General features: G+C 50.7%; 1 protein-coding gene across 1 annotated transcript in view; it reads left to right on the top strand.

Annotated features, from left to right (window-relative positions):
• The first annotated feature begins 11,767 nt into the window (after nucleotides 1-11,767).
• Nucleotides 11,768-22,531, top strand: part of LOC127238879 (IgGFc-binding protein) — a 33,371-nt gene continuing 22,607 nt past the window's right edge. Inside the window, exons 1-5 of the mRNA XM_051207640.1 lie at nucleotides 11,768-11,822; nucleotides 12,972-13,321; nucleotides 18,563-19,133; nucleotides 20,477-21,081; nucleotides 21,522-22,083. Coding sequence (XP_051063597.1) covers nucleotides 11,768-11,822; nucleotides 12,972-13,321; nucleotides 18,563-19,133; nucleotides 20,477-21,081; nucleotides 21,522-22,083 — 2,143 coding nt within the window. The remainder of the gene's footprint in view (nucleotides 11,823-12,971; nucleotides 13,322-18,562; nucleotides 19,134-20,476; nucleotides 21,082-21,521; nucleotides 22,084-22,531) is intronic.

Below are 22,531 nucleotides of genomic sequence, written 5' to 3'. Positions count from 1 at the left end.
GTTGTGTGTCTGCCTCCTGCTGTCTCCCCCAGCGTCGTCCCCACCGAGGGAGACATGGATGGTGGTGCGTCTCTATCAGGGGAGGACGGGTGGCTGCACGTGTGGGTGCACGAGCAGATGAAGAAGCAGAGGGGCGGCCAGAGTCGGGGAAGGACTGGGGAGACTGGGAGTCACAGAGAAAGGTGACTGGAGGGGTGGATGGATGAAACCACGGATGACTGGATGGGGGAAGAAGGGGGAGGGGGAGAGACAGAGTCTAGCGTTACCATTTACAAGCCCAGCGAGTTGCCTGCTTCCTCTCTGACTTGGTTTCATCACCTTTAAATAGAACAAAGGCCAGTATTTTCCCATAGAGTTGGAGTAAGGCTTTAATACCTGAGTCCAATCCACAAGGCAAAAATGAGTAGAGAAGCTGATGGAGGACACTGAAAGCTACAGACTAAGCAGAAGGGCGTGTCAAACGCTGCTGCTGTAAAACGACAGAAAATGCACCATGGAGGTCTTTTGTGACTCAGGGTCAACTGGCAGAAGGGAAAGCTTTGTTGGAATGAGTCCAAGAAGGAGAGATGAAACAAGGCAGCACGTGCAAAATTCCTTTTGAGGAGTTTTATTATGAAGTCGCTAGAGAGGTCCCGCACTATCCCTCTACATTCAGCCTCTGGGGGCCCAGGACAGGAGAGCTGGAGTTGGTTTACAATCTGAGGATGTGAGGAAGGCGTGTGATGATGAGGGGTGGGGATCTGGATGGGTGCTGAGGGCAGTGTAATCATAAAGAGGCGCAGGACTAGAGATGAGTCATGCCTTCTCAGCAGGCTGGGGACCCTGGGCCTGTTACCAACACCACTGAATTCCCATCATAAAGCGTAAGTGTGACGATGGGGTTGACAGCTTGGCTTGAGGATGTGCTCACTGAAGAAAAGGAAAGCAAGGTACTGAGAAGCCACCGTGTTCATGGGATCTACTTGAATTTGGAGAAGAATCATGATTGGAGGAGTGTTGGGAGAGCTTGGGAGTTAGCGATGCTGATTATAGGGATGGGAACACGGCTTCCAGTATGCCTGTGGACTTCAGGGTTAGAGGTTAAGGGACAAGGGAGCAGTGTACTGCAACAATGCCTGCAGGGTACTGAAGAAGACGGGCTGGGAGTCTTAGCCCTTCCCTCTGGGCAGTGAGCATGAGGGAGGAGTGGGGGTAAACTGTTACAACTTGGCAGGGCAGGATGGAAAGCTGTCCTCAAAGGAGAGCAAGGGCTGGTTAGGGCCGAACAGGAAAAGAGGCTGCAGACCGTGCTACTGTTTGGATACAAAATGTTGCTCCAACTGTTGCATGTTCATGGCTCAGCCTCAAACACGTGCTCAGGGGCAGCCTTTGGGCAGGTGACTCTGTTACTGCACTAGAGAGTTCCCCGTTTCCTTTCCTCTCAAAAGAAAGAATTCAGCCAAGAAACTGTATCACTTTAAGCTGGAGTGTGTTTGGCAAAACAAAGTGATGATTCACCCCTGAGAGCTTAGCGTGGGCCACCTGAGATAGGGACAGCAGCAAGAGATCACAGATTTGCTCTTCTTGTAAGAGGTTTTTGTGAATATATATGAGATAAGCGATATGAAATATGAATATATATGAGATGTATCCATGAGAATAAGGTGACCTTTTTTCTGTTCCAACGGTGCACCAGTTCATCCTTTTAAGGTCCCCCCCCCACATGATTCTCTTGAAAAGCTCTGGGGATGCAGAAGGACAAAGTTTCAATGCAAATTGTATTATAAGGAAGCCAGGGTCTTTTGACTATGCAAACCCTCCACTAGTGAGCAGTTGGGAAATTCCTGGAAATCTCTGCTTTTGATATAGCGGGAAGAATAGCTGTAGCTTCAAGGATGTTCTATCAGCAAGGGGCACTTTTGATGATCAAAAGCCACAGCCTCCAAGATACAGCTGTAGTTTCTTCTAACATGTCTGACCCCCTTCCCACCTCCCTGATCTCATTCCCTCCCTCAATCAATATGGGCCCATGTGAGTATAGGTGTGTGTGTGTACATACACATATGTGTGTGTGTATTTGTGTGTGTGTATATATATATATATATATATATACACATGTGTGTATGTGTGTATGCGTGTATGTGTGTGTACATATATATGTGTGTGTGTATATATATATATATGTATGTGTGTGTGTGTATATGTGTGTGTGTGTGTGTGTGTGTGTGTGCTTGATTTTTCAAGACAGGGTTTATCTGTGGAACAGTCCTGGCTGTCATGGAGCTCACTCTATAGACCAGGCTGGCCTCAGACACACAGGGATCTGCCTGCCTCTGTCTCCCTAGTGCTGCTGGGATTAAAAGCATATACCACCACTGCCCAGCTAGCCCTTATATTTTTATAAGAGGGCAAAGCAAAGATCCCGTTCTTCAGTAACTTAAGACACAGACCCCACCTATGGACCCAATGTCATTGCTGTCTGTCTTGGTAACCAAGGCAGTTTCATAAATTGTTGATATAAATACTTGCTTATTTTGTTGGCTGGGAAATCCCACAGAATGTTGTCCCATTTGATCTAATGAAGTGGATGATGCTTTGAGATCTGGTCCAGGAGAGTTGGATCAATCTCTTCATCATATTATGTCCATCTGAAGATGAATCTACTGAATCCTGGAAGAACCAAACCAGGGTAGCCATTAAAGGAAGCAAGGACCAAAATTGTATAGTGAAATACATTTTACTAGAGGAATAGAGAGGCCATCCATGGCCACATCCATCTATGGAATGATGGGGAAATTCTAGCAGTGAGAAAACAGACCCAGAGACAGGAACATCCAGGAAGGAAGAGAAAAGGAATCAAAAGGCCGTTGTGCCATAAGGAGGAGCCAGATGTTTAGCTTTTGTTTTGTTTTTCTGGAAGCCCCCATAAGGCAAAAGGAACAAGAATTCGAGATGGATTGAGCTAAGACCATTGAATATGTGCTAACTACTCAGTCACATCCTGGGGGTCCCTGGGCTAAAAATTAGTGGATACATTTTGCAGATTGGAATAAAGCAGAGTATAGATTGAGCCTGAGGATGAGGATGACAGACCTAGCTGTGGTGACAGTCCCCCAAGAGAATATCCCCCATGGGCGAGATCCTAAACAGAGAGTCGGTTGCCGTTCACTCGGAACCAGATAAATTAGTTTTTAACAGAAAACTATACGGTATCTTAAAAGATAGTTCAAAGCAGTCAAGAAAGCATTTGTTTAGTGAGGCACAGGTACAGGTGGGCATAAATATTATCCAGACACATCCCATGAGAGATAGAGGGACAGAGAGACAGAGAGAGATACAGAGATACAGAGAGACAGAGAGAGATAGAGACAGAGAGACAGAGAGAGACAGAGAGCACATATGTGGAGGTCAGAAGACAACTTGTGGGAGTTGAGCCTCTCCTTTCACCCTGAGGGTGCCATGGGTTACACGCAGGAAGTCGGGGTTGGCCGGAATTGCTACCCCTGCTAAGCTGTCTCACCGACCCTAACCTCACTTTTGAGTTGCACTTTCCTGCTGGGTGTTGGAGACCATGTAGGTGGCTGACAGTTGATCTTTTCTTCTTTTACTGGTAAGATAATGAAGACTCGGTGATGTTACTCTCGGGGGCCTGGGGTGGCCCTTAGATCCATTAGCTTCTCCTCCCTCCATTGTGCTGATGTATCAGGGTCCTGCTGACCATGCGGTTTCTCTTAGATACATAAGGGACATGTCCCCGCTCCCTGATTCTCCTCTCCTCATTACAGGATGGGTACTGTTGACATCTAACCCCTTTCCTGACCAACAGGACAGGTGACATCAGAGTTCTAGGGCTATGTTAGAGGTCATGTTGTCTCCTAGGTCCTGGATGACCTTGCAAGGCAAAGGCCCCCTTACCCTCTTCAGCTTTGACCGCCAAGCTTTGCCCCCCCCCCACTCCTGTCCCAAGGGAATCTGCATCCATCCTGAAGAGCAAGTGGTAAGCCTTCATTCCAACTTTTCTGTAACATTCCAAATGAACATGTTTTTAAATAAGCCCTGAGTTTATTAACAACCTGGGGGTCTACACAGTTAAAAACCCTGACAAACAACAGAAAACACAAGTAATTATCTTGATAAGAGTGAAATATCTGTTCTTTAAGCCAGTTCTTATAAACGTTACCAAGAACAGATCAGTATCTTAGGAAAACCTCCTTGTTCTAAATAAAGAGCCAGGTTTCTGTTTTATATCAGTATGCCAAGCTTTGGCCTTATAAAATGTAAACCCTTTTTTGTTTTCGGTTTTTTGTTTTTGTTTTTGTTTTGTTTGAGGCAGGGTTTCTCTGTGTAGCGCTGGCTGTCCTGGAGCTCGCTCTGTAGACCAGGCTGGCTCTGCCTCTCCAGCAACAGCATTAAAAGCATGCACCACTATTGCCCTGCAATATATTTGAATCGTGTGTGTGGTGTGTGTGTGTGAGTGTGTGTGAGTGAGTGTGTGTGAGTGTGTGTGGTGTGTGTGTGTGAGTGTGTGTGAGTGAGTGTGTGTGAGTGTGTGTGTGTGTGTGAGTGTATGTGTGAGAGTGTATGAGTGTGAGTGTGTGTGTGAGTGTGTGTGTGTGTGTGAGTGTGTGTGTGAGTGTGTTATAATCTTGGAGTGTCATTGTCTACTTACCTAGACCTTTTGCAACATACTTAAGGTTTCTAGTGTGCCTTCACCTTTCCTATACTGTACAAAATCCTTCCTTGTTCAAAATATTTTTTCTTTTTACCCCCCACCCCACTGCTTCTTTTTCTTCTTCTTTTTTTTTTTTTTTTTTTTTTTTTTTTTTGAGACAGGGTCTCTCTGTGTAGACCTGGCTGTCCTGGAACTCGCTCTGTAGACAGAGCTGGCCTCGAACTCACAGAGATCTGCCTGCCTCTGCCTCCTGAGTGCTGGGATTAAAGGCGTGCGCTACTATGCCCAAGTCCTTTCTGCCCTTTCTTACATCTATATCCTTCTCTACATCTATCCCCTGCTTGGCTCCTTTCTACCTGGCTTCCTTCCTCAATGAGACAGAGCAACCGGACACAGTTTACCCGCTTATTCAAAGGGGGACAAATGCTCGCTTCAGCAGCACGTACGCTAAGATCGGAGCCATACAGAGAATTTGTGGATAATTCCATATTTTTATAAACTTTAATATGAAAAAGGAAGTGGAACTCAAATCACATTTACAGCAGAATAAAGTAAGTGAAAGTTACCTGTCCACATAATGTTAAAGTGTATAATCTTGTCTACTGTGAGCCTTGGGCAGAATCCTCCTCTTCAGAGTCTATGCTATGGGCTAACATATCTAGCATGTTAAAACCAGCAAGAGCTTCCCATGACAAGAAACCTTTCAAAGGACAAAGCACACTGAACCACAAAAGTCACTTACTAATGCAGAAGAAAGAAAAACACAGAGGGGGAAGAAAGGGGGTTGTGTGTTACCCTTGTAACTGCAGCTCAGGATACAGCAGGTTCCTCTGTGGACCTGGAGGACATAACAAATGGTTGTTTTTTCATAAAGACCCAGGGGAGAGAGAATACATGCTGGACAGGAGTCTCACTGTTGAGGCCCTGATGGAAAGATGAGCCCAGAGCATTTGTCTTTTTACAGTATTTTCCATTTAACAGAGAACTAGCTAATGAACGTGTAGATCCCAGTGTCTCTTAGAAATAGTCCCTTGGACCCAGGACCCACAATCTCCAGAGCCAGTGCTTTTGGGATGTAGATCTCAGGACTTAGCATCTGTCTAATTGCTCATCCTTTCCATTTCCCCACTTGGATGATCACCCTGCGATGGGGGATGTCCTTCAGTATATGTGTTTTTCATATTGGTTGATGAATAAAACACCGATTGGCCAGTAGACAGGCATAAAGCGTAGGCAGGCTACCAGACCAGGAGAAGGCTGGAGAGAGGAAGGCAGAAAGGAGCCATGTAAAGGCAGAAGGACTAACATGCCAGGGTATTACCAGATAAGCCAAGAGCACGTGGAATTAGTTAGATTGATAAAAATGGGTTGATAATTACAAGAGAACTAGCCAATAAGGAGCCTGAGCCATGGGTCAAACAGTTTATAAATTATTATAAGTCTCTGTGAGTTTATTTGGGGCTAAGGGGCAGCGGGACCAGGCAGAACAGAAACTTTCATCTGCAATCCTTTCCATCAGGAGCTGGGGTGGGGGCATCTTAGAGAAGCCTTGTAGTCCTTTTCGATTGTACCTCTGTAAAATGAGATTTACATAATGCCATTCCCCCCCCCCCTAGTATTCACCCAGGGATACGTGTGTTGAGTAATGGAGCAGGCTCACCAACAGGACCCAACTTACAGCATTTACAGGAGTCAGGGTTGTCTTCCTGCCACAGAGATCTGAGCACGAGGAACTTTCGTCCATGGACCCAAGTTCCTGGAAGTTAGAGGACACTGTTAAAACCTGGAGTTCCCTTCTTAGCCCAGACCTCCACAGCATCCAGACTGTTGCATCCGAGCTGAGTTACAGAGAAAGAGCGAGGTTTTTTCCTTAAGCAGCTGGGGTTCAAATTCAGTTCCATTTTTAATCAATGTAGCCAAAGGGCAAGGCCTGGGGGATGGGTGGTTGGTTCCACATCCAGAAGGGAAAGACAGGACGCTGTGAGGAGAAAGGTGTCCCTTATCCATGCCTTCGGCTGGGGGAGGGTGGGGGAGGGGAGATGAGCCTTTTCACCCAGGGTCCTCGGATTCAGCCGCCCTCTCCCTCCCTTGTGCTTCCAGCCATGAGTGCTATAACTCGGGGCCTGGACCGGCTACCGTCCCTGAGATTGGACCTCCGACCAGTTCTGTCCCCTTTTATTATCCCAATTCTTCTTAAAATGGCAAGAGACCAAAATACCTAGATAGAGCACAGTTAGAGTCTGCCCAGGCTGAATAGAGCCTCACCCTCTTCCCCTTGGCCCAGATGACAATTCCCCCACGCCAGGGCATCGGGGTCCAACTCAGCATGTGGCAAAGGGATGAGTTTGAGGTCCTGAGACTGCTTCAGGTCATGCTGCACACACGCATGCACACACACACACATGCACACACATGCACACACGCGCACGCACACATGCACACACGCATGCACATGCACGCACGCATGTACACAAACTCACATGCACGCGCACACACGTACACACATGCACGTATGCACACACGCACGCGCACACACACGCGCGCATGCACACACGCTCGCTCACACGTGCGCACACACTCACACGCACTCATGCACACACACGCACACGCACAGCACACACACGCGCGCGCACACTCACACGCATGCACGCACGCACACATGCGCGCGCGCACACACACACGCACAAACGCACACATGTGCACGCACGCTCACTCGCATGCACACACTCACACACGCAGGCACACACACACGCATGCTCACACGCACACACACTCACACACGCACACACGCACGCTCGCACGCATGCACACACACTCAGACACCACGCACACACGCACACGCACGCACACACGCACGCACGCGCTCTACATGAGCCTTTAGCAAAGCACTGCGCATGTGCCATTCTGAGGTTTTTTTGCCTATGGCTGGCTAGTTTTTATCAGACTCAAGAAAGTAACTTAGGGCATTGCAGGGAAGACGTACCTCCAATGTCCATGTCCTCTCGAGTAAGACTCTAGTATTCCACCTAACTCAGCTGGGGGGGATGGAAATCTCCCCAGAGTTCCCTATGTTCAGCACAGAGGCATGCAACAAATACTAGGTGTTCTCTATAATGACAGTGGGGCTGGAGCTCAGCATTACTGCTGCTCATGCCTGAGCAGAACCTCTGCAAGGGCTGCAACTCACACGAAGCAAGGTTCTTGAAAACCCCACAGAAAAAAAGAATTGCAGAGCAAGCCAGGATAGAGCATGTACATGGAGCTATCTCAGTTATGACTGGGATGGAGTTTTTTCTTCAGCTCTTTGGTCTTGAAGGAAATCGCTGTACTCAGGAACACGGACAGTTTGAGAAGTTTGTTAAAAGCAAAGCAAGGGGAAAGGACGGCACACTCCTGAGAGCTTGGGACAAGCTGACCCAAATGAGAAGACAGCAGCATGAACTCTTAGGCTTGATATCTGTAGAGGGGTTTCTATGCATATTTATGAAGCAGATGGAATAGTCATGGGAATGAGGTGGCCTTTCCCCTTTTCAAGTTTTAGCAGGTGGGAGCTCTCTTTTAGGGCTTTTCTTCCCATGATCCTCCTGAAAAGCCACAAGAGAGGAACAAAATCACAATGCAGAGGGCAGTATAAGTAAGCCAGGCTCTTTAGAGGCTGCAGATCCCACAGTGGTGTACACGGGCAGAACCGAGGACGGTCCTTGGCACCTGGGCTTCTGATACAACAGAAAGAGCTCGCCTGTGGCTCCTCATAACTGGACCTTCAACTCAAAGTGTGCCCTCGACAGTCAGAGACAAAGCTACAAGATGCCGCTGCAGTTTCCTTCACGGCACATCTGTCTTGCCAGCCCCAATCCCCACCCCCCAAGTGAACTCTGAGGGTTTTGACACGATCCGTGGATTAATTCATTAGAGCGTTTACAGTTTTGTGGAGTTCTTGGTAGGCGGTGGAGACTGAGAAGCAGGTTGAGGAAAGGAGGTCACTGAGGGAATGTCCTGGAAAGCCACTTTCTCTCTTCTGCCAGGCCCTCCTGCCATGATGCTAGTGACAATGGACCCAGGTGTCCACAGACTAAGTCAGCACTCCTGTGAGCTAAAATAACCCTTCGGCTCCCTTCCTTAGGTTATCACATTTGTCGCAGCAGTGAAATGTTCCCACGCAGAGGTGTTTGAACACATCAGTTGGGAGCATTCCAGATTCACACCCTAACCGTCCACCTCTGGTCCCAGTCGACGCATGGCCATCCAATCACGCAAAATGGCTAACCCAGCGTCAAGAGTCCCCAAAATTTCAGCAGTTTCGGTATTAGTCACAAATCCGACAGTCTCGTCTGCGCCTCGAGGTGCCATTAGCTATGAGCCCTTAATAATAAAACATCCACATTCTCCCAACACCCAATGGCACAGAGTAAATAGCCCCACTCTACAAGAGAGGGATGTGGTGGGGGAAGGGGAACAAGGAAAGACTGAAGCGCAGCCATGTCCCAAACCAATAGGACAAATATTAAACACTGTAGCTACAACCCAGAATTTAGAGCGCATGGTCTCTTCATTGGTACCGTCTGGGTTCTTAAGGGCTTGGTGGTACTTACCCCTGTGGCCTTGCCGTTTGCAGCACACATGACCTTTCACAGTGACTCCATCGGTGCCTGTAGCTTCCCTTGACATACATGCAATGCTCCTGGCATCACAACCATCCTAGGGTGTCCATGGCAACATGGACCTCACCTCCACTACCTCCGGCGTCGACTATGAGGACTGCCCTGCACGGAATCTGTCCATGCAACACAGAAGCTGATAGGGGCTGTCTCCTGGAACCTTGTGCAAGCTTCTGCAAGCACATCGTCGCTACTGCATTCCTCATGCATGCTTGCAAAACCAGCACCGCATGCGCAGTGCCAAGCTCTGCTGCCAGCTCAAGACGTAGCCCCGCTCATCCGGATCATGGCTACAGTGGCCACCTAGTTCCTGTGCCTCTGAGTCGGGGAAATATTTCCCTACACAGACATTCCAAGCAAGGCCCCCTTTGACTGTACTTTTCTCTTTTGGAAGAAGATCCTTCCGTGCATTTCATACCCTGGAAACCAACCGAGGTAGGAGGAGTTTCTTCCCTGGGGCGCCTTTCCTACCGTGTGAAGCGCCTCCTTAACCATACTGCTCTATTCACACTCACCTTACCTGCGGCTTCAAGTGCTCTCCAGCCCCAAGTCCCACTTCCCCTCTCCACTTCCTCCCTCCGTCCCCACCACATGCCTGACTAGAAGGAGCCAGTGGTGATTCCTCTACCAAACAAATCCCTCCATTCCTCTTAGATCCAGCCTCACCCAACTGTTCGTGGGGAGCAACAGAGCACAAATGGCCCTTACCCCGACTCCCAAGTCACTGTTCCTGCCTGAAACCTCGTGGGTACAGACCCTATTGCCCACATTTCTATAGGCATTTGCGCCTTCAAATGTTCCGCCGCGTTAGCCCTGTGTGCTCTGCTCCCGCCTTCTGGGGCTCCTCCAGCCCCCACCTCCAAATCCTTCCATGGCTATCTCAGGAACAAACCGGTTCCAAAGGTGCAAGGACCACATGGTCAGATTTAGTTATACTAATGGCCCCCCTATCTGGACCAGTCCACTCTATCTGTTACTTTTGTCATTGTAGTGATAAAGAAAAACAAAAACAAAAACAGAAAACACCCAAGAGAAGTAATGAGAGAGGAAGAAATTATTTTGGCCCCTGGTTTGAGAGGGTAGGTATATCGTGGTACACAGGACATCCCGGCTGAAGTGGCTGCATCCCAAGTAGAAGCTGCATCAAGCAAGCCTGAGGGCAGGACAGAAACAGAGGTATGTATAACCTTCAAGGCCTGCCCCTCGTGGCTTGCTTCCGTGTGTGAAGGCCTCGTGCCCCAACCCTCACTCCACAACCTCACCAAACAGTTTCGGTTGCTGGCAACCATGTGTTAAAATACAATAGCCTGTGGGAGACAGTCAGATTCAGCCAATAGCATCACAGGTTGTACTAGTCTTTTGGGAGACACAGATTACATCCCAGAAATCCTAAACACCCTCTGCACCCTGAGAGCACCATATCGTATCTCAGGAAAATTCTAGGGTAGGTGGTTCCTCCCCCAATTAGCCAGCCCCTTCTTCATGGAGAGAGATGGAGCAGGGGAATGTCTTAAATACCAAACCAAATCATGTCTGGGGTGGAAACATCATGCCCTACACTAGAACCCAAGTCAGAGCCTCAGACTCAACATCCCTAGAAAACCACCCTCACCGGGATTTAGAAACAAGATGTAAGTGGCTTTGGACCAGGGATCGGCCCATGGGGACTGCAAGGAGCCAGAACCCGGATATGGGCCTTTAGATAGTGTTACAGGTAAAGACCACAGATAGGAATCTGGCCAGCAAGACAACAAACATAACCAATGCTACCTGACCCTGACCCTTCAATCCCCACTCCCTTGCCCAAGGCACCCAGGCCACTGGCACACTGCCCTCCAGGTGTCCCCCTAAGGACACCACTCTTTCCAGGTGAAATCTTCCCATGCCCCCTGGGATGCAGCCCCCTCCCCTGGACTCACTCATCTCAGAGCACAGGCTACAGACTCATCCTCCACCCTCCACAAAAGCTCAGGACCTGGCCTGCTATCAGCAGCCCTCCTCCAGGAAGCTGGCATCCCTCTGCCTGGCTTGGGACCAGTGGTGTGGCCTGAGGGAACGAGAAACTCCACTATATAGCTCAGTCCACAGTGTGGTCCTGCAGCTCCAGGGGCCTGCAGGTGAGAAGGGATGGTTTTCTCCATGGAAATAGGACAACTGTCCTCCCCTTATCCTTCTTTCTAGACCTCTTATTTCTTCCCTCGGGTCATCTGGCTGTCCAATTCCCCTACCTATTTCCCTGGACTCTGAATTCCCTAGCTCACGCCCCAACATACCGGCTAGAAGCCGCCCACACCGTGCACACATCTCGTCCTACCTACCTAACTTTATTCCCTTCCTCGGCCTTGTTGCACCCAGGTAGCCCCAGTCCCAAGACTGCCTGTCCCCTTCTGCCATCTCCAGTGTCCAGCAGGACCACAGGGCAGCCTGACATGAGCCTCTGTCTCTCTTTGCCGCAGGCATGGGATCCCTAAGGAGCTGCTGGGCCCTCTGGGCTGGAGCAGCCCTCCTGTGGGGTAAGTCAGATTGAACCCTGCCCATGTCCTTGTTCGTGTCTGGGAAGCTTGTCTGCCTGGATCAGCATCTTTCGTTTAGAGCCCTTCCGTAATCCGTTCCCAGGATCCCCCAGGTTAGCTGACATGGAAGTGAGAGCCTGTGAAAATATAAGGAGGGATTTCCCTCCCGCGTGTTTGGAGTGTTGAAAAGTCTAGTGGCTTCTATTTTTAGGAGACTTTGTCTATGCTTCCACGGTCCTCATCTTCCCTTCTTCTTCCTGTACACACCAAAGAGACTATAAAGACAGAGATCACACGTAAGCTCCCACAGCACTTCAAAATATGGGTCGGAGATTTCCTATAACGCTTCAGCTAGCCAGCCAGCTTCATGTGGAAGGTAGAAGATGCCGCCTGAACAATAAGACAGCAAACCATAATCCCGGTCAGCAAAAGCGACCGGTGGTAACTTATGCCAGGTGGACCATGGTGCTGTTTCCGGTGTGGCCACATCTCTGCATTCCAGCCTCCCTGGGTCCTTCATGTGCTTCAGCATAGTTAAGGGACAGGCTCTGGCCCTGTGTGCGACCTCGGGCTCAGCCCATGCAGATGTCACCAGGCAGCTGCGGTGTTGTGAGGACACAGGACCAGAGTCAGCGGGCCTGGGGTTAAACCCAGCTGTGCCTGTGTGACCTTCAGCCCCTTTGGTGGCTGTGGCTGTGAAGTGGGGACAATGCCCGACCCTCCCACCCCCTCAACAGGACTGTGATGAGAGTGAACAAATGAATGCGTGTGACGTCTAGATCAACTTGTGGGGAAAGGTCAGGGTGGTGCAGGCTGAGCTGTTGCCAGGGCCAGGGTGGAGGGGGCAGAGGGAGAGAGTTCTTGAGGGCCGGGGGCTGACCAGGAAGGGCTGTTTCCTCCAAGATTGTCTTCAAACTGGGAACCTAGACCCAAGGCTTTCTCATCCTGATGAAAACACCACCCCATCTCAAGGGGCGCTTTATAAGTGACTAGTAGAATAGGGTGGGTAGATAATTGATTAATTATAATGATTGCAACTCAATCCTTGGGTTCAGTTCCACCGCCCACAGTCCACACTGAAGGAGGCCCCAGGGTTCCTCCCTCGTGAACATTTCTAACTCTGTTTCCGACTCTCTCCCCCACCCCCAGCTCGGCTCTCCCCAGCAGAGGCTTCCTGCCAAGGCCTTCAGTGTGCATCTGGGCACCGCTGCCAGATGGTGAGCGGGAAGGCCAGGTGTGTGGCAGAGTCCACAGCTGTGTGCCGCGCCCAGGGTGATCCCCATTACACGACCTTCGATGGCCGCCGCTATGACATGATGGGCACCTGCTCCTACACCATGGCTGAGCTGCACAGCACCAAGAAATCCCTGCTGGCCTTTAAAGTAGAAGCCAAGAATGAGCATCGGGGCAGCCGCCAAGTCTCCTACGTGCGCTTGGCCACCGTGCATGTCTACAACCATACCGTGTCCCTGGCCTATGGAGAAATAGGCGTTGCCCGGGTGAGTTCCCCAAGGCTTTGAGTTTCAGGCTTTTAAACTACCAGTCCAAAAAAAGGCCATCCAACACGCCAGCCAAAGAGATGGGTGGTAGAGGTGATTTGCTCCATGTGGCCGCTTGGGTAGAACAATTAACCTTGACGTCTCTCAAGGGGATCAGCAAGAACTTTACAAGCTTATGGGGGCAGGAAACAGGAGTCCACAGCGGAGAGAGCAGACACAGGTGCTTAGGGCGTGGCTTCTTGCTCATCATGGCCACTCTGGTTCGAGATGAGTTCTGGAGAAGCTGGAATTGCTGTCAGCTCTCAAGGGACCCAAGCTGGTCCCCGTGAAGTGATTACATCCACCCATGGGTGTGGTCTGGCCACTGCGGACAGTACTTCTCATCCGGGGGTGATCACAACATGGTGGCCTGTCTTGTGAGGTGACCCTGCTGTTGACCTGAGTAGCTTTGGTTCCCTGTCGTACAGATAGATGTCTGTTGGTCTGTGGAGGCACTTGAGAATCACTGGGGTTTGGTGTCCAGCACTCATGCCTACAACTCCATTTCCAGGGCCTCCGTTGTCCTTTTCCGACCTCTGTGGCTACTGTATGTTCACATCCATCCGGAAAACACTCAGATGCATTAAAAAATCAGTAAATCAATCTTTGTAACGCCTCTTTAAGACCCAGCACAGTGAGGCATTGATGCTGGTAAGGCTGGAAGAACCCGTTGTGGTGTGCATGTCTTAGACAATTTCACTAGCAGCCTGTGTCTTGAACAAAGTGACATTCCGCTGTCTTTTTAACAGGAGTCTTTTAAGGTAGCCAGTTAGGTGATCAAATCTCACTTAAAATCTGGAGGTGTGGCTCCGAGTCTCTCGAGTGCCTCCTGTCACACAAAACGTTGCTGTAAGTTGAGGAGTCTGTGGTCCTTCTTCAGATGAACCCCAACAGGCTCCATCGGGGTTCCCATCATCCCTCTCTGTCGGGTCAGCAATGTGGAGGCTTTCCGGGCTCATCTGTCGATGTCACTTTTGCCTGCATTTTCTACCTCTCTGGGAAAAGGGTGACTTGGGCATGGAGTTTACAGACTAAGTCACTCCCTAGACTGTGAAACTGGACCTCTCAGGACATACAGGAAACGGTGGTAGGTGCCATCAGCCAGGCTACACTGTCATGGCTGTAGGAACGCCTGCCTGGAGGGCACGGTAGGATCGGTTCTTTCTGTTAAGGGGTGTTAAGTCAGAGGCTTATGCATGTGTACCTCAAGCTCAGCTGTTCCCTGGCTACAGGGAAGTAAGGCTTAAAGCTGAATAGGCCGTGGGAACCCCCGCCAAGCCACCTCAGTCCTTAGGAGGCCATTAGCTTAGGAGGACTCAGGTTAGCTGAAGCTGATGATTGTGATAGCTCTTACAGGGTGCAGCGGCCTCTCCACTTTGAGGACAGTGTAGTGAGATAGTCCTTCTCTGGCACTGACCACACCCATTGGGGGGTGGAGCCATGGGCGGAAGTGACCTGTGGAAGGAGGTCAGAGGGGGCCAGGAAAGGCGCTCTCTTTCTGGCGTCTCTCTTTCTGGTGTGACTCGGACAGGAGAGGATCGGGTTGAATTTCCTGGTGTTCATCTGTCTAGGTTGTAAGTTATTTCTCCCTGAATAAACATCTTTTCAGCCTATTTGTTTATCCTGATCCTTATTTACCGCGATAGGACAGAGCTCTAGTTCCAAGTTTTCAACTCTTCATCCAACTTTTGGATAAAGCTGGTGGCTTATTTGGTCTCTCTCTTTTGTTTGTTTGTTTGTTTGTTAATAGTTATATTTGGGGGGTTTATTGAGCCTCTCACTTGCAGACATTATCTTCCATAGTGAAAATTATTTGTAATTGTTTATTAACTAGTTATTTTTCCCATGCCCAATCCGTTTCTCCTCCCTCCCAGCCCCTCCCCTCCCCCCATCCCTACCGAGTCCACTCCTCCTTTTTCTTCAGAAAAGAGCAGACCTCTCACCTACATCAGCCAGCCATGGCATATCAACTCACAGTAAGACTAGGCACCTCCTCTCCTATTAAGGCCGGATGAGGCAACCCAGTAGGAGGGATGCATCCCAAAAGCAGGTGCTTTGCTTGTTTGTTTGTTTGTTTGTTTGTTTTTAATGTTCTTAGTCCTTGTAGACTCTCTAGGCTGTGTCCAGGTCCATGCCCCTGCCCCCTTAATTGCTTGTAATTTGTATCAGGCACATCTTACCAAGTTAATGAAGGAGATTGACCTTGCATTTCTGGAGGCTTCTGGCTGTAACTTAGTACAGCAGCTGCAGTTTGACGAAGTCTTGGGAACGAGGCTGAGAGAAGCGGCAGCTCTCCTGAAATGCATTGTATCGTTTGCAAGCTTCTTGGCTCAAGTGCCTTTGTGATGGGGTCCAGCCAGCATCTGTCATTGCTGGAATCTGAGTCCCTCCTGTCTTTAAACTGGTAGCACATCTCTTGAATACGGACTATTGGGACTAAGTTGTCTCACTAGCTTTGCTTAAGACAAGGCCTTCTACAGCAGCCCAAGAGGGGTAGCTGGAAAGCTGGCAAGAGTTTCAGCAGCCTTTGACCACCTAAACGGGTTGTAAGTAGAAGCAGGATGTGGATCCAACAGCAGCTGGGTTAGCCTTGGGTGTTTGAGCAACCTACCAGGTCCACCTCAGTGGGAGCTGCCCTCAGTCGCACCGGAATGGACACCCAGAGGAAACTGGGTGCCCTGATGGCCTCTGCAGGAAGAAGCCATTGTAGAGGCACCATTGCATCAAGTAGGTGTCTGTCTTGACGCTCCAGCAGCTTCACTGAAAGGGGAGGAGCCAGCTGGGTCCATCAAAAGGCAGTGGAATGTGTCCTGAGAATTCCTGGGAACGCAGGGCTTGAACTTACAGTTGCACTGATTCCCTTCCCTTCGGGTATTCGTGGTGAACCAGAAGGGGGTTATCGTTGATGTCCGGGATCTTTATACCCAAGATTGGTTCCCACTGTTAGAAGTATCTTGGTTATATAAAAATGGTTCAATTGTGTCCTGCTCTTCCACAGGATCCAAATTCAGTTCCCATCATCTACATAAAATTCCCATCATCCAATATGATGATTCATTACTGTCTGTAACTCCAGTTCCAGGGGATCTGATGCCTCTAGGCCCTATGGACACCTGTACTCTCTCTCTCTCTCTCTCTGTCTCTCTCTCTCTCTCTCTCTCTCTCTGTGTGTGTGTGTGTGTGTGTGTGTGTGTGTGTCTCTCTCTCTCTCTCACACACACACCACAAATATGTGTGTGTGGGGGGGTGTATTTTTAAAAAGCAATTCCAACTGCAAAATGGTATAAAAATTCAATGACCCATTAAAGAGGAATGTCGCTTTTCCATACAATGCACACTTAGGCCATATTATATTGCAGTGCTCTGTCCCTAATGGAGAATTTAACTTTTTAATTTTAGAAACAGGGAATTTTAAATTTTCTGTTGCAACTAGTTAAAAGAATTGAACCCCACTCTATGCAGATCTGGTCGTGGACTTGCTTCCCTCCCAGCTGAGGTTCAAAGGTCACCCCACCAGTTCTATACATTAAAACAGCAAACAAAAGCTGGGCAGTGGTGGTGGCGCGTGCCTTTAATCCCAGCACTCGAGAGGCAGAGGCAGGCGGATCTCTGTGAGTTCAAGGCCAGCCTGGTCTACAAGAGCTAGTTCTAGGGCAACCAGGACTATACAGAGAAACCCTGTCTCAAAAAACAAAACAGACAAACAAACAAAAACCCAGCAAACAAAATGTCAGTCAGGACTGCTCAAAAAGAGCCATGTGCCAGGTGTGACAGGGAGGAAGAGACATCCTGATGTCCTCAAGACCAGAAACAGACAGGGGAGGTGGGAAACCAGATCCCTCATGCCCAGAGAAACTTCTTGGACAGTCAGGACTTAGATACAGAGCTCCTCTGTGCATGCGCCATGGAACTGATCAGATCTCAATGCAAATAAATTAAGACCCCCCAAAGCCACTGCAGGATTAGGTGCTCTTACCTGGTATGAAGAAGAATTTGAAAGTTAGCAACAAGTGTTAAGTTCCGTTCCTCAGAGGCTAGAATCCTCAAAAGTTACTCCTGGCATCCCCGGGGTGGAGAAGGATGCGGATGTAGGAGTCGGGACAGGGAGAATGATCTGGGATGGCGGCAAGCTGGTGTTGCCTGCCATTTGAGGATTCACCAGTTCATTGTGCCCAACATTGCCCATTCCAATTGTCCTGGCTAGCCCTGTCAACTGGACACCTTCAAGTCATCTGAGAGACGCCTCGCTGGAAGAACCGTCTAGAGCAGTTTGGCCATATCTGTGAAGGATGGTCTTGGCCATTGCGTGCGGTTGGGCTGTCCACAGTGGACAGCACTATCCCCAGGCATGTGGGCCTGACCTATAGAAAATAGCTTGGGAGTGAGTCAGCCAACAAGCAGTATTCCTTAGGTTTCTCGAGCTCTTGTGCTACATTCTTGCTCTGACTTCCCTCACTGATAAATGCGATCTGAATGTGCAAGCCAAATAAACCCTTTCCTCCCCCAAAGATGCTTCTGCCCAGAGCACTGCATCTCAGAAACAGAAAGGAAACTGGCACCCTGCAGTACTGTGATAGCGGTTTAATGAGGCAGGCGGCCTGCGGCAGACAGACTTGTCATCATCTTGGTGGCTGCTGGTCTTGACTGGCTCTGCCCACAGCAGCCGGTTGCCGCTCACCCCCCCCCCCATCTCAGGGACGCGAACCCTGCCTCTCACTGGTCCCCTGCAGCCCCTTGCTGCCACCACAGCTGCCCGCTTCCTCCCGCACGCTGGCTGCGGCTGCATGCTTGTAGTGAGCCTGCTGTTCTCCAGGCACTGCTGGAGATGCTGCAGACAGAACCCTGAGGGGGCCTTCTAGTGGCTCAGACAGATGGAGAGTGCAGGAAACTAGCCCACTGTGGGAGAAGCCTAGCTGCCCTGGGGACTGGAGGGCAGAGGAGGAGGGGCAACAGGAAGGGCGAGCAGGGATGGCCTCACTGAGTCAGTGACACCTCAGCGGACATTAGCTGGGGTGGGGGTCTCCGCGCACCTCAGGGAAGAACACTTGGGCCACCAGAGGTACAAGAGCAAGCATCCCTAGGCTCAGCTGGGAAGGACGAAGGAAGGACAAGGAGGGGAGGCGTCCTGTGTGACTAGAGCTGGGGACATGAGGCCTGAAGGGGAGATAAGACAGATGTCTGACCTCTGCCACCTCTCTGCAGATCGACTACCAGTACTCAAGCCTCCCTGTCTCCCTGAGTGAGGGTCGCCTGCGCGTGTTCCAGAGCGGGATACAGGGCGTGATCGAGCTGGACTTTGGGCTGGTGGTCACCTATGACTGGGACAGCCAGCTGACACTCAGCCTGCCCAAGCGCTTCCAAGACCAGGTGTGGGGGCTGTGTGGCAACTACAATGGGGACCCTGCTGACGACTTCCGCAGGCCTGATGGGAAGCCAGCTTCTGATGTCCTAAACTTCACCAAAAGCTGGAAGCTGGATGATGGGGACAACTTATGTGAGGATGGTTGTTACGGCAATTGCTCCTCCTGCACCGCAAGCCAGTCCGAGATGTTCCAGGGAGACCTTTTCTGTGGCTTGCTAGCTCTGTCCATGGGCCCATTTGCTGACTGTCATGACTTCCTGGACCCCCAGCCTTTCCTGGAGGAATGTGTGTATGACATGTGTGTGACTGGAGGGGAGCGACTCACCCTGTGCCGGGGCCTCAGGGCCTATGCTCGAGCCTGTGTGAGCCTGGGCATCTCTGTCCGGGAATGGAGGTCTCGAACCAACTGCCGTGAGTCCCAGCCAGGGTTGGGGGGAGGACTTGGTGAGGGGCCGGGGAACCACAGAATCTGCTTGGTAACTGGGCACTGACTGCGTTTCTGCCTGGTGACAGGCAATAACAGGAACACTGTGATGTCCGGGACAACCCAGCTCCACCACAGCGAGCCCAAGGCTACACATAGGGATAGACTGCAATGGCTGGTATGAGAGACAGGGTACTAAGGCAAAACTGTAGAGCAGATGGAGAGGGGTGCGGGATGAGACCAGGGAAGTTAATGAAGACTCCCGCTACAGTGATGGGGAAGGTCTTCCTAGAAAAGGAATGTCCGATTCGGAACCCATGGATGGGAAGGACTGGAGTAGCCGGAAAGGGGAAGAAGCTTGTGGGCTCCTGACCCAGGGAACCACAAGCAAGGTAGTCCGCTAAGTTACAAGACAAAAATCAATGACTCCCATGACTCTCCTGCCTCTGGACTAAGCCACAGATGACTAGCCAGATGTGCATCCACGGAAGCAGTCACTCATTCCATCAACAAACGCGTCGAGCCTTCCCAGCAGCCTCTCCCGTGCTGGCAATGCGCTATGCACAGTAAGAGCTCACACTAACGTGTCTGTGGCCTGTGGCCGCTCAGGGAGATGGTGGTGATAGGACCAAAGGGAGACAAAGACACTGTTTGGACTTCCTGCATCCCTATGACGCCCCATTGTCCAGTGAGCCTCCCAGTAAGTCTCTCCAAACTCAAGACAAAGGGGTCATCTCTTAGGCCCAGCGGTAGGTGCTAAAGCTTCAGTGTGACTGAGTCAGGCTATCCCCCCACTTCGGTAGAACTTATCCCGGAAGGGGAGCGACATGCAGGCAGTTAGCAGACCAACCTTCAAAGAACAAAGAAAGCGAGATCCTGTGATGGTATCTGGAAGCCCGGGGAAGACTTTGGAAATCAGTGTCACTAGGCCCTCCCCCCAGGGCACAGCGAGGTGATAGGGTCAGCTAAGCTGTCCCAGTGATGGCATGAAGCACCCCGTGAAATCAGTGTTATGTCACCCCATTTACTCCCAGGCAAGGACAGTGTTGGTGTTGGAATCCAGGCTATATGGGCTCCTGTAGGCTTTGGTACAGGGGACCAGGACACCAGGCAGGAAGCTGCTGTGGTTCGAGGGCTGTGAAGACAGATTCTGGGTGGGCTCCGACTATGAAAGTTGCAGGATTTGCCCACTGACTGGTCGTCCAGGGATGGGATGGAGGAGGCCACTGGGGCCTGAGCATCAGGAAGGGATGGGTGCCATTAACTGAGGGGTGTGGAGCTCTGAGAGAGCACCATAGCACAACTCAACCCTTTCTCCCCAACCCTCTAGCCCTGACCTGTCCAGCCAACAGCCACTATGAGCTCTGCAGCCCAGCCTGCCCAGCCTCCTGCAACTCAGAAGCTGCACCCACCGACTGCTCTGGGCGCCCCTGTGTGGAGGGCTGCGTGTGCCTTCCGGGCTTTGTGTCCAATCGCGGCCATTGTGTGCCTGTATCGTCCTGTGGCTGCACCTACCAGGGCCGCTTGCTGGCCCCGGGTCAGGAAGTGTTTGCTGACAACTTATGCCGACGCCGCTGCACCTGCGATGCAGCCACCCTGAAGATGATCTGCCAGGACACTTCAGGATGTCTGCCTGGGGAGCGCTGTGGGATACAGGATGGCTTCTTGGGTTGCTACCCAGAATACTTCCACAGCTGCCAGGCATCCGGAGACCCTCACTACTTGAGCTTGGATTTGCGGAGCTACAATTTCATGGGTACCTGCACCTACATGCTTACCGCCTCGTGTAACCAGCACCCCTCCCTTCCTGACTTCAAAGTGGTTATGGAAAACGAACGTCGGGGAAGCCAGAGTGTGAGCTTTGTGCACTCTGTGCAGTTGGAGGTCTATGGGGTGAAGTTGGAGGTGCCCCGGGACTACCCAGGCAAAGTACTGGTGAGTACTGCGGTCGAAGCATTAGGCCACTGAAAGATTAGTGACTGCAGGGGAGGGGTGGAGTGGGGCTCAGTCAATGATCTCATGGCTAAGGTCCACACCCCAGACTTAGGCCCTGCTACCCCTCCTTCAGAAGGGGTGAACAAATTAAAAGTGGGAAACATAGCTTTCCTTGTGCTAGGCTCTGTATCCCCCCCCCCCCCCCGTCCACCCCATGTTTGGTATGGAAAGTCTCCAGATAAAGAGAGGGCACAATTATTAAAAGGTGTTAACATTCTCCCATCTCTCTGACATGATATTTTTACCCAGTGCTTGGATATTAACTAACAATGTGTATTAAAACAAAGGTCTTAAACAGAGAGGTTCAGAGCGCTATTGGTACTGGGGAGATGATGGGCAAAGCAGGCACCCTCAACTGTTGGTCCTGCATCTCTACCCAGATGGATGGCATCAGTCACCACTTGCCCTTTCAAGCTGCAGGTGGAAAAATCGTAGTGTTCCGCCAAGGCAAGTACGCCATGCTGCGCACAAACTTTGGCCTGGCCGTCAGCTACAACTGGGACACCCACGTGACTGCCAAGGTGCCCAGCAACTATGCTAAAGCTGTGTGTGGGCTCTGTGGGAACTTCAACGGCGACCCTCGCGATGACCTGGGTGTGCAGAATAAAGGGGAAGCCCTTGACCCTCGAGACTTTGGGAAGAAGTGGCTGGTGACAAAGAAGCCCGGCTGCAGGACAGACGAACAGCTTCTGTGCCCTGACATAAGCAGCAAGTTGGTGGCACAGAATAAGAAGAAGTGCCAGGTCCTCGGTGACAGGAGTGGCCCGTTCAGGGACTGTTGGAAAGTGCACGCATTCAACAATGCTCTCATAGAGTGCGTGTATGACAGCTGCCGCATGCTGGGCCAAACCAAGCCGCTGTGTGATGCACTGACCACATACACCACCATATGCCAGGCTGAAGGGGTCACTGTGCATCCCTGGAGGAGTGAGAAACTTTGCCGTGAGTACCGGGAGTGGCAAGCCGGGCCGAGGGGGGGGGTTGGATCTGGTGTTTGTTCATTACCATGCAAGTCGCATTGTTTAAGCCTGCTGACGCCGGGTGAGGAAGGGGCTGTGCTTATGCCATGGAACTGAGGGACAGCAACATGACACTAAGAAGTCATAGACAACAGCACTTGTGACCGAGTACACCTAGCAACCCCAAGTTTGATTGCCAGTGACAACCATCAGTCAGAGACAATAGGAAATTGTCGTGTATTTGAAATGAGACTGCTATGACTAAAAGACAGAGCCTTCTCTCTTCATTTTCTTTCACTACATTTAAATGACCAGTGTGCCTGGAGCCACAGTATCACAGCATGGGGCGCCGCAATAGCTTGGGGCGCTGCAGTAGCTCAGAGTGGGGAGTTCTGGTTTGCTTTCAGTGGTTTGGGGTTTGCTTTTATGTG

Source organism: Phodopus roborovskii, unplaced genomic scaffold (genome assembly GCF_943737965.1).
Source record: "Phodopus roborovskii unplaced genomic scaffold, PHOROB, whole genome shotgun sequence".
In the NCBI taxonomy this organism is placed as follows: Eukaryota; Metazoa; Chordata; class Mammalia; order Rodentia; family Cricetidae; genus Phodopus; species Phodopus roborovskii.
This window is presented reverse-complemented; position numbering and strand designations above follow the sequence as displayed.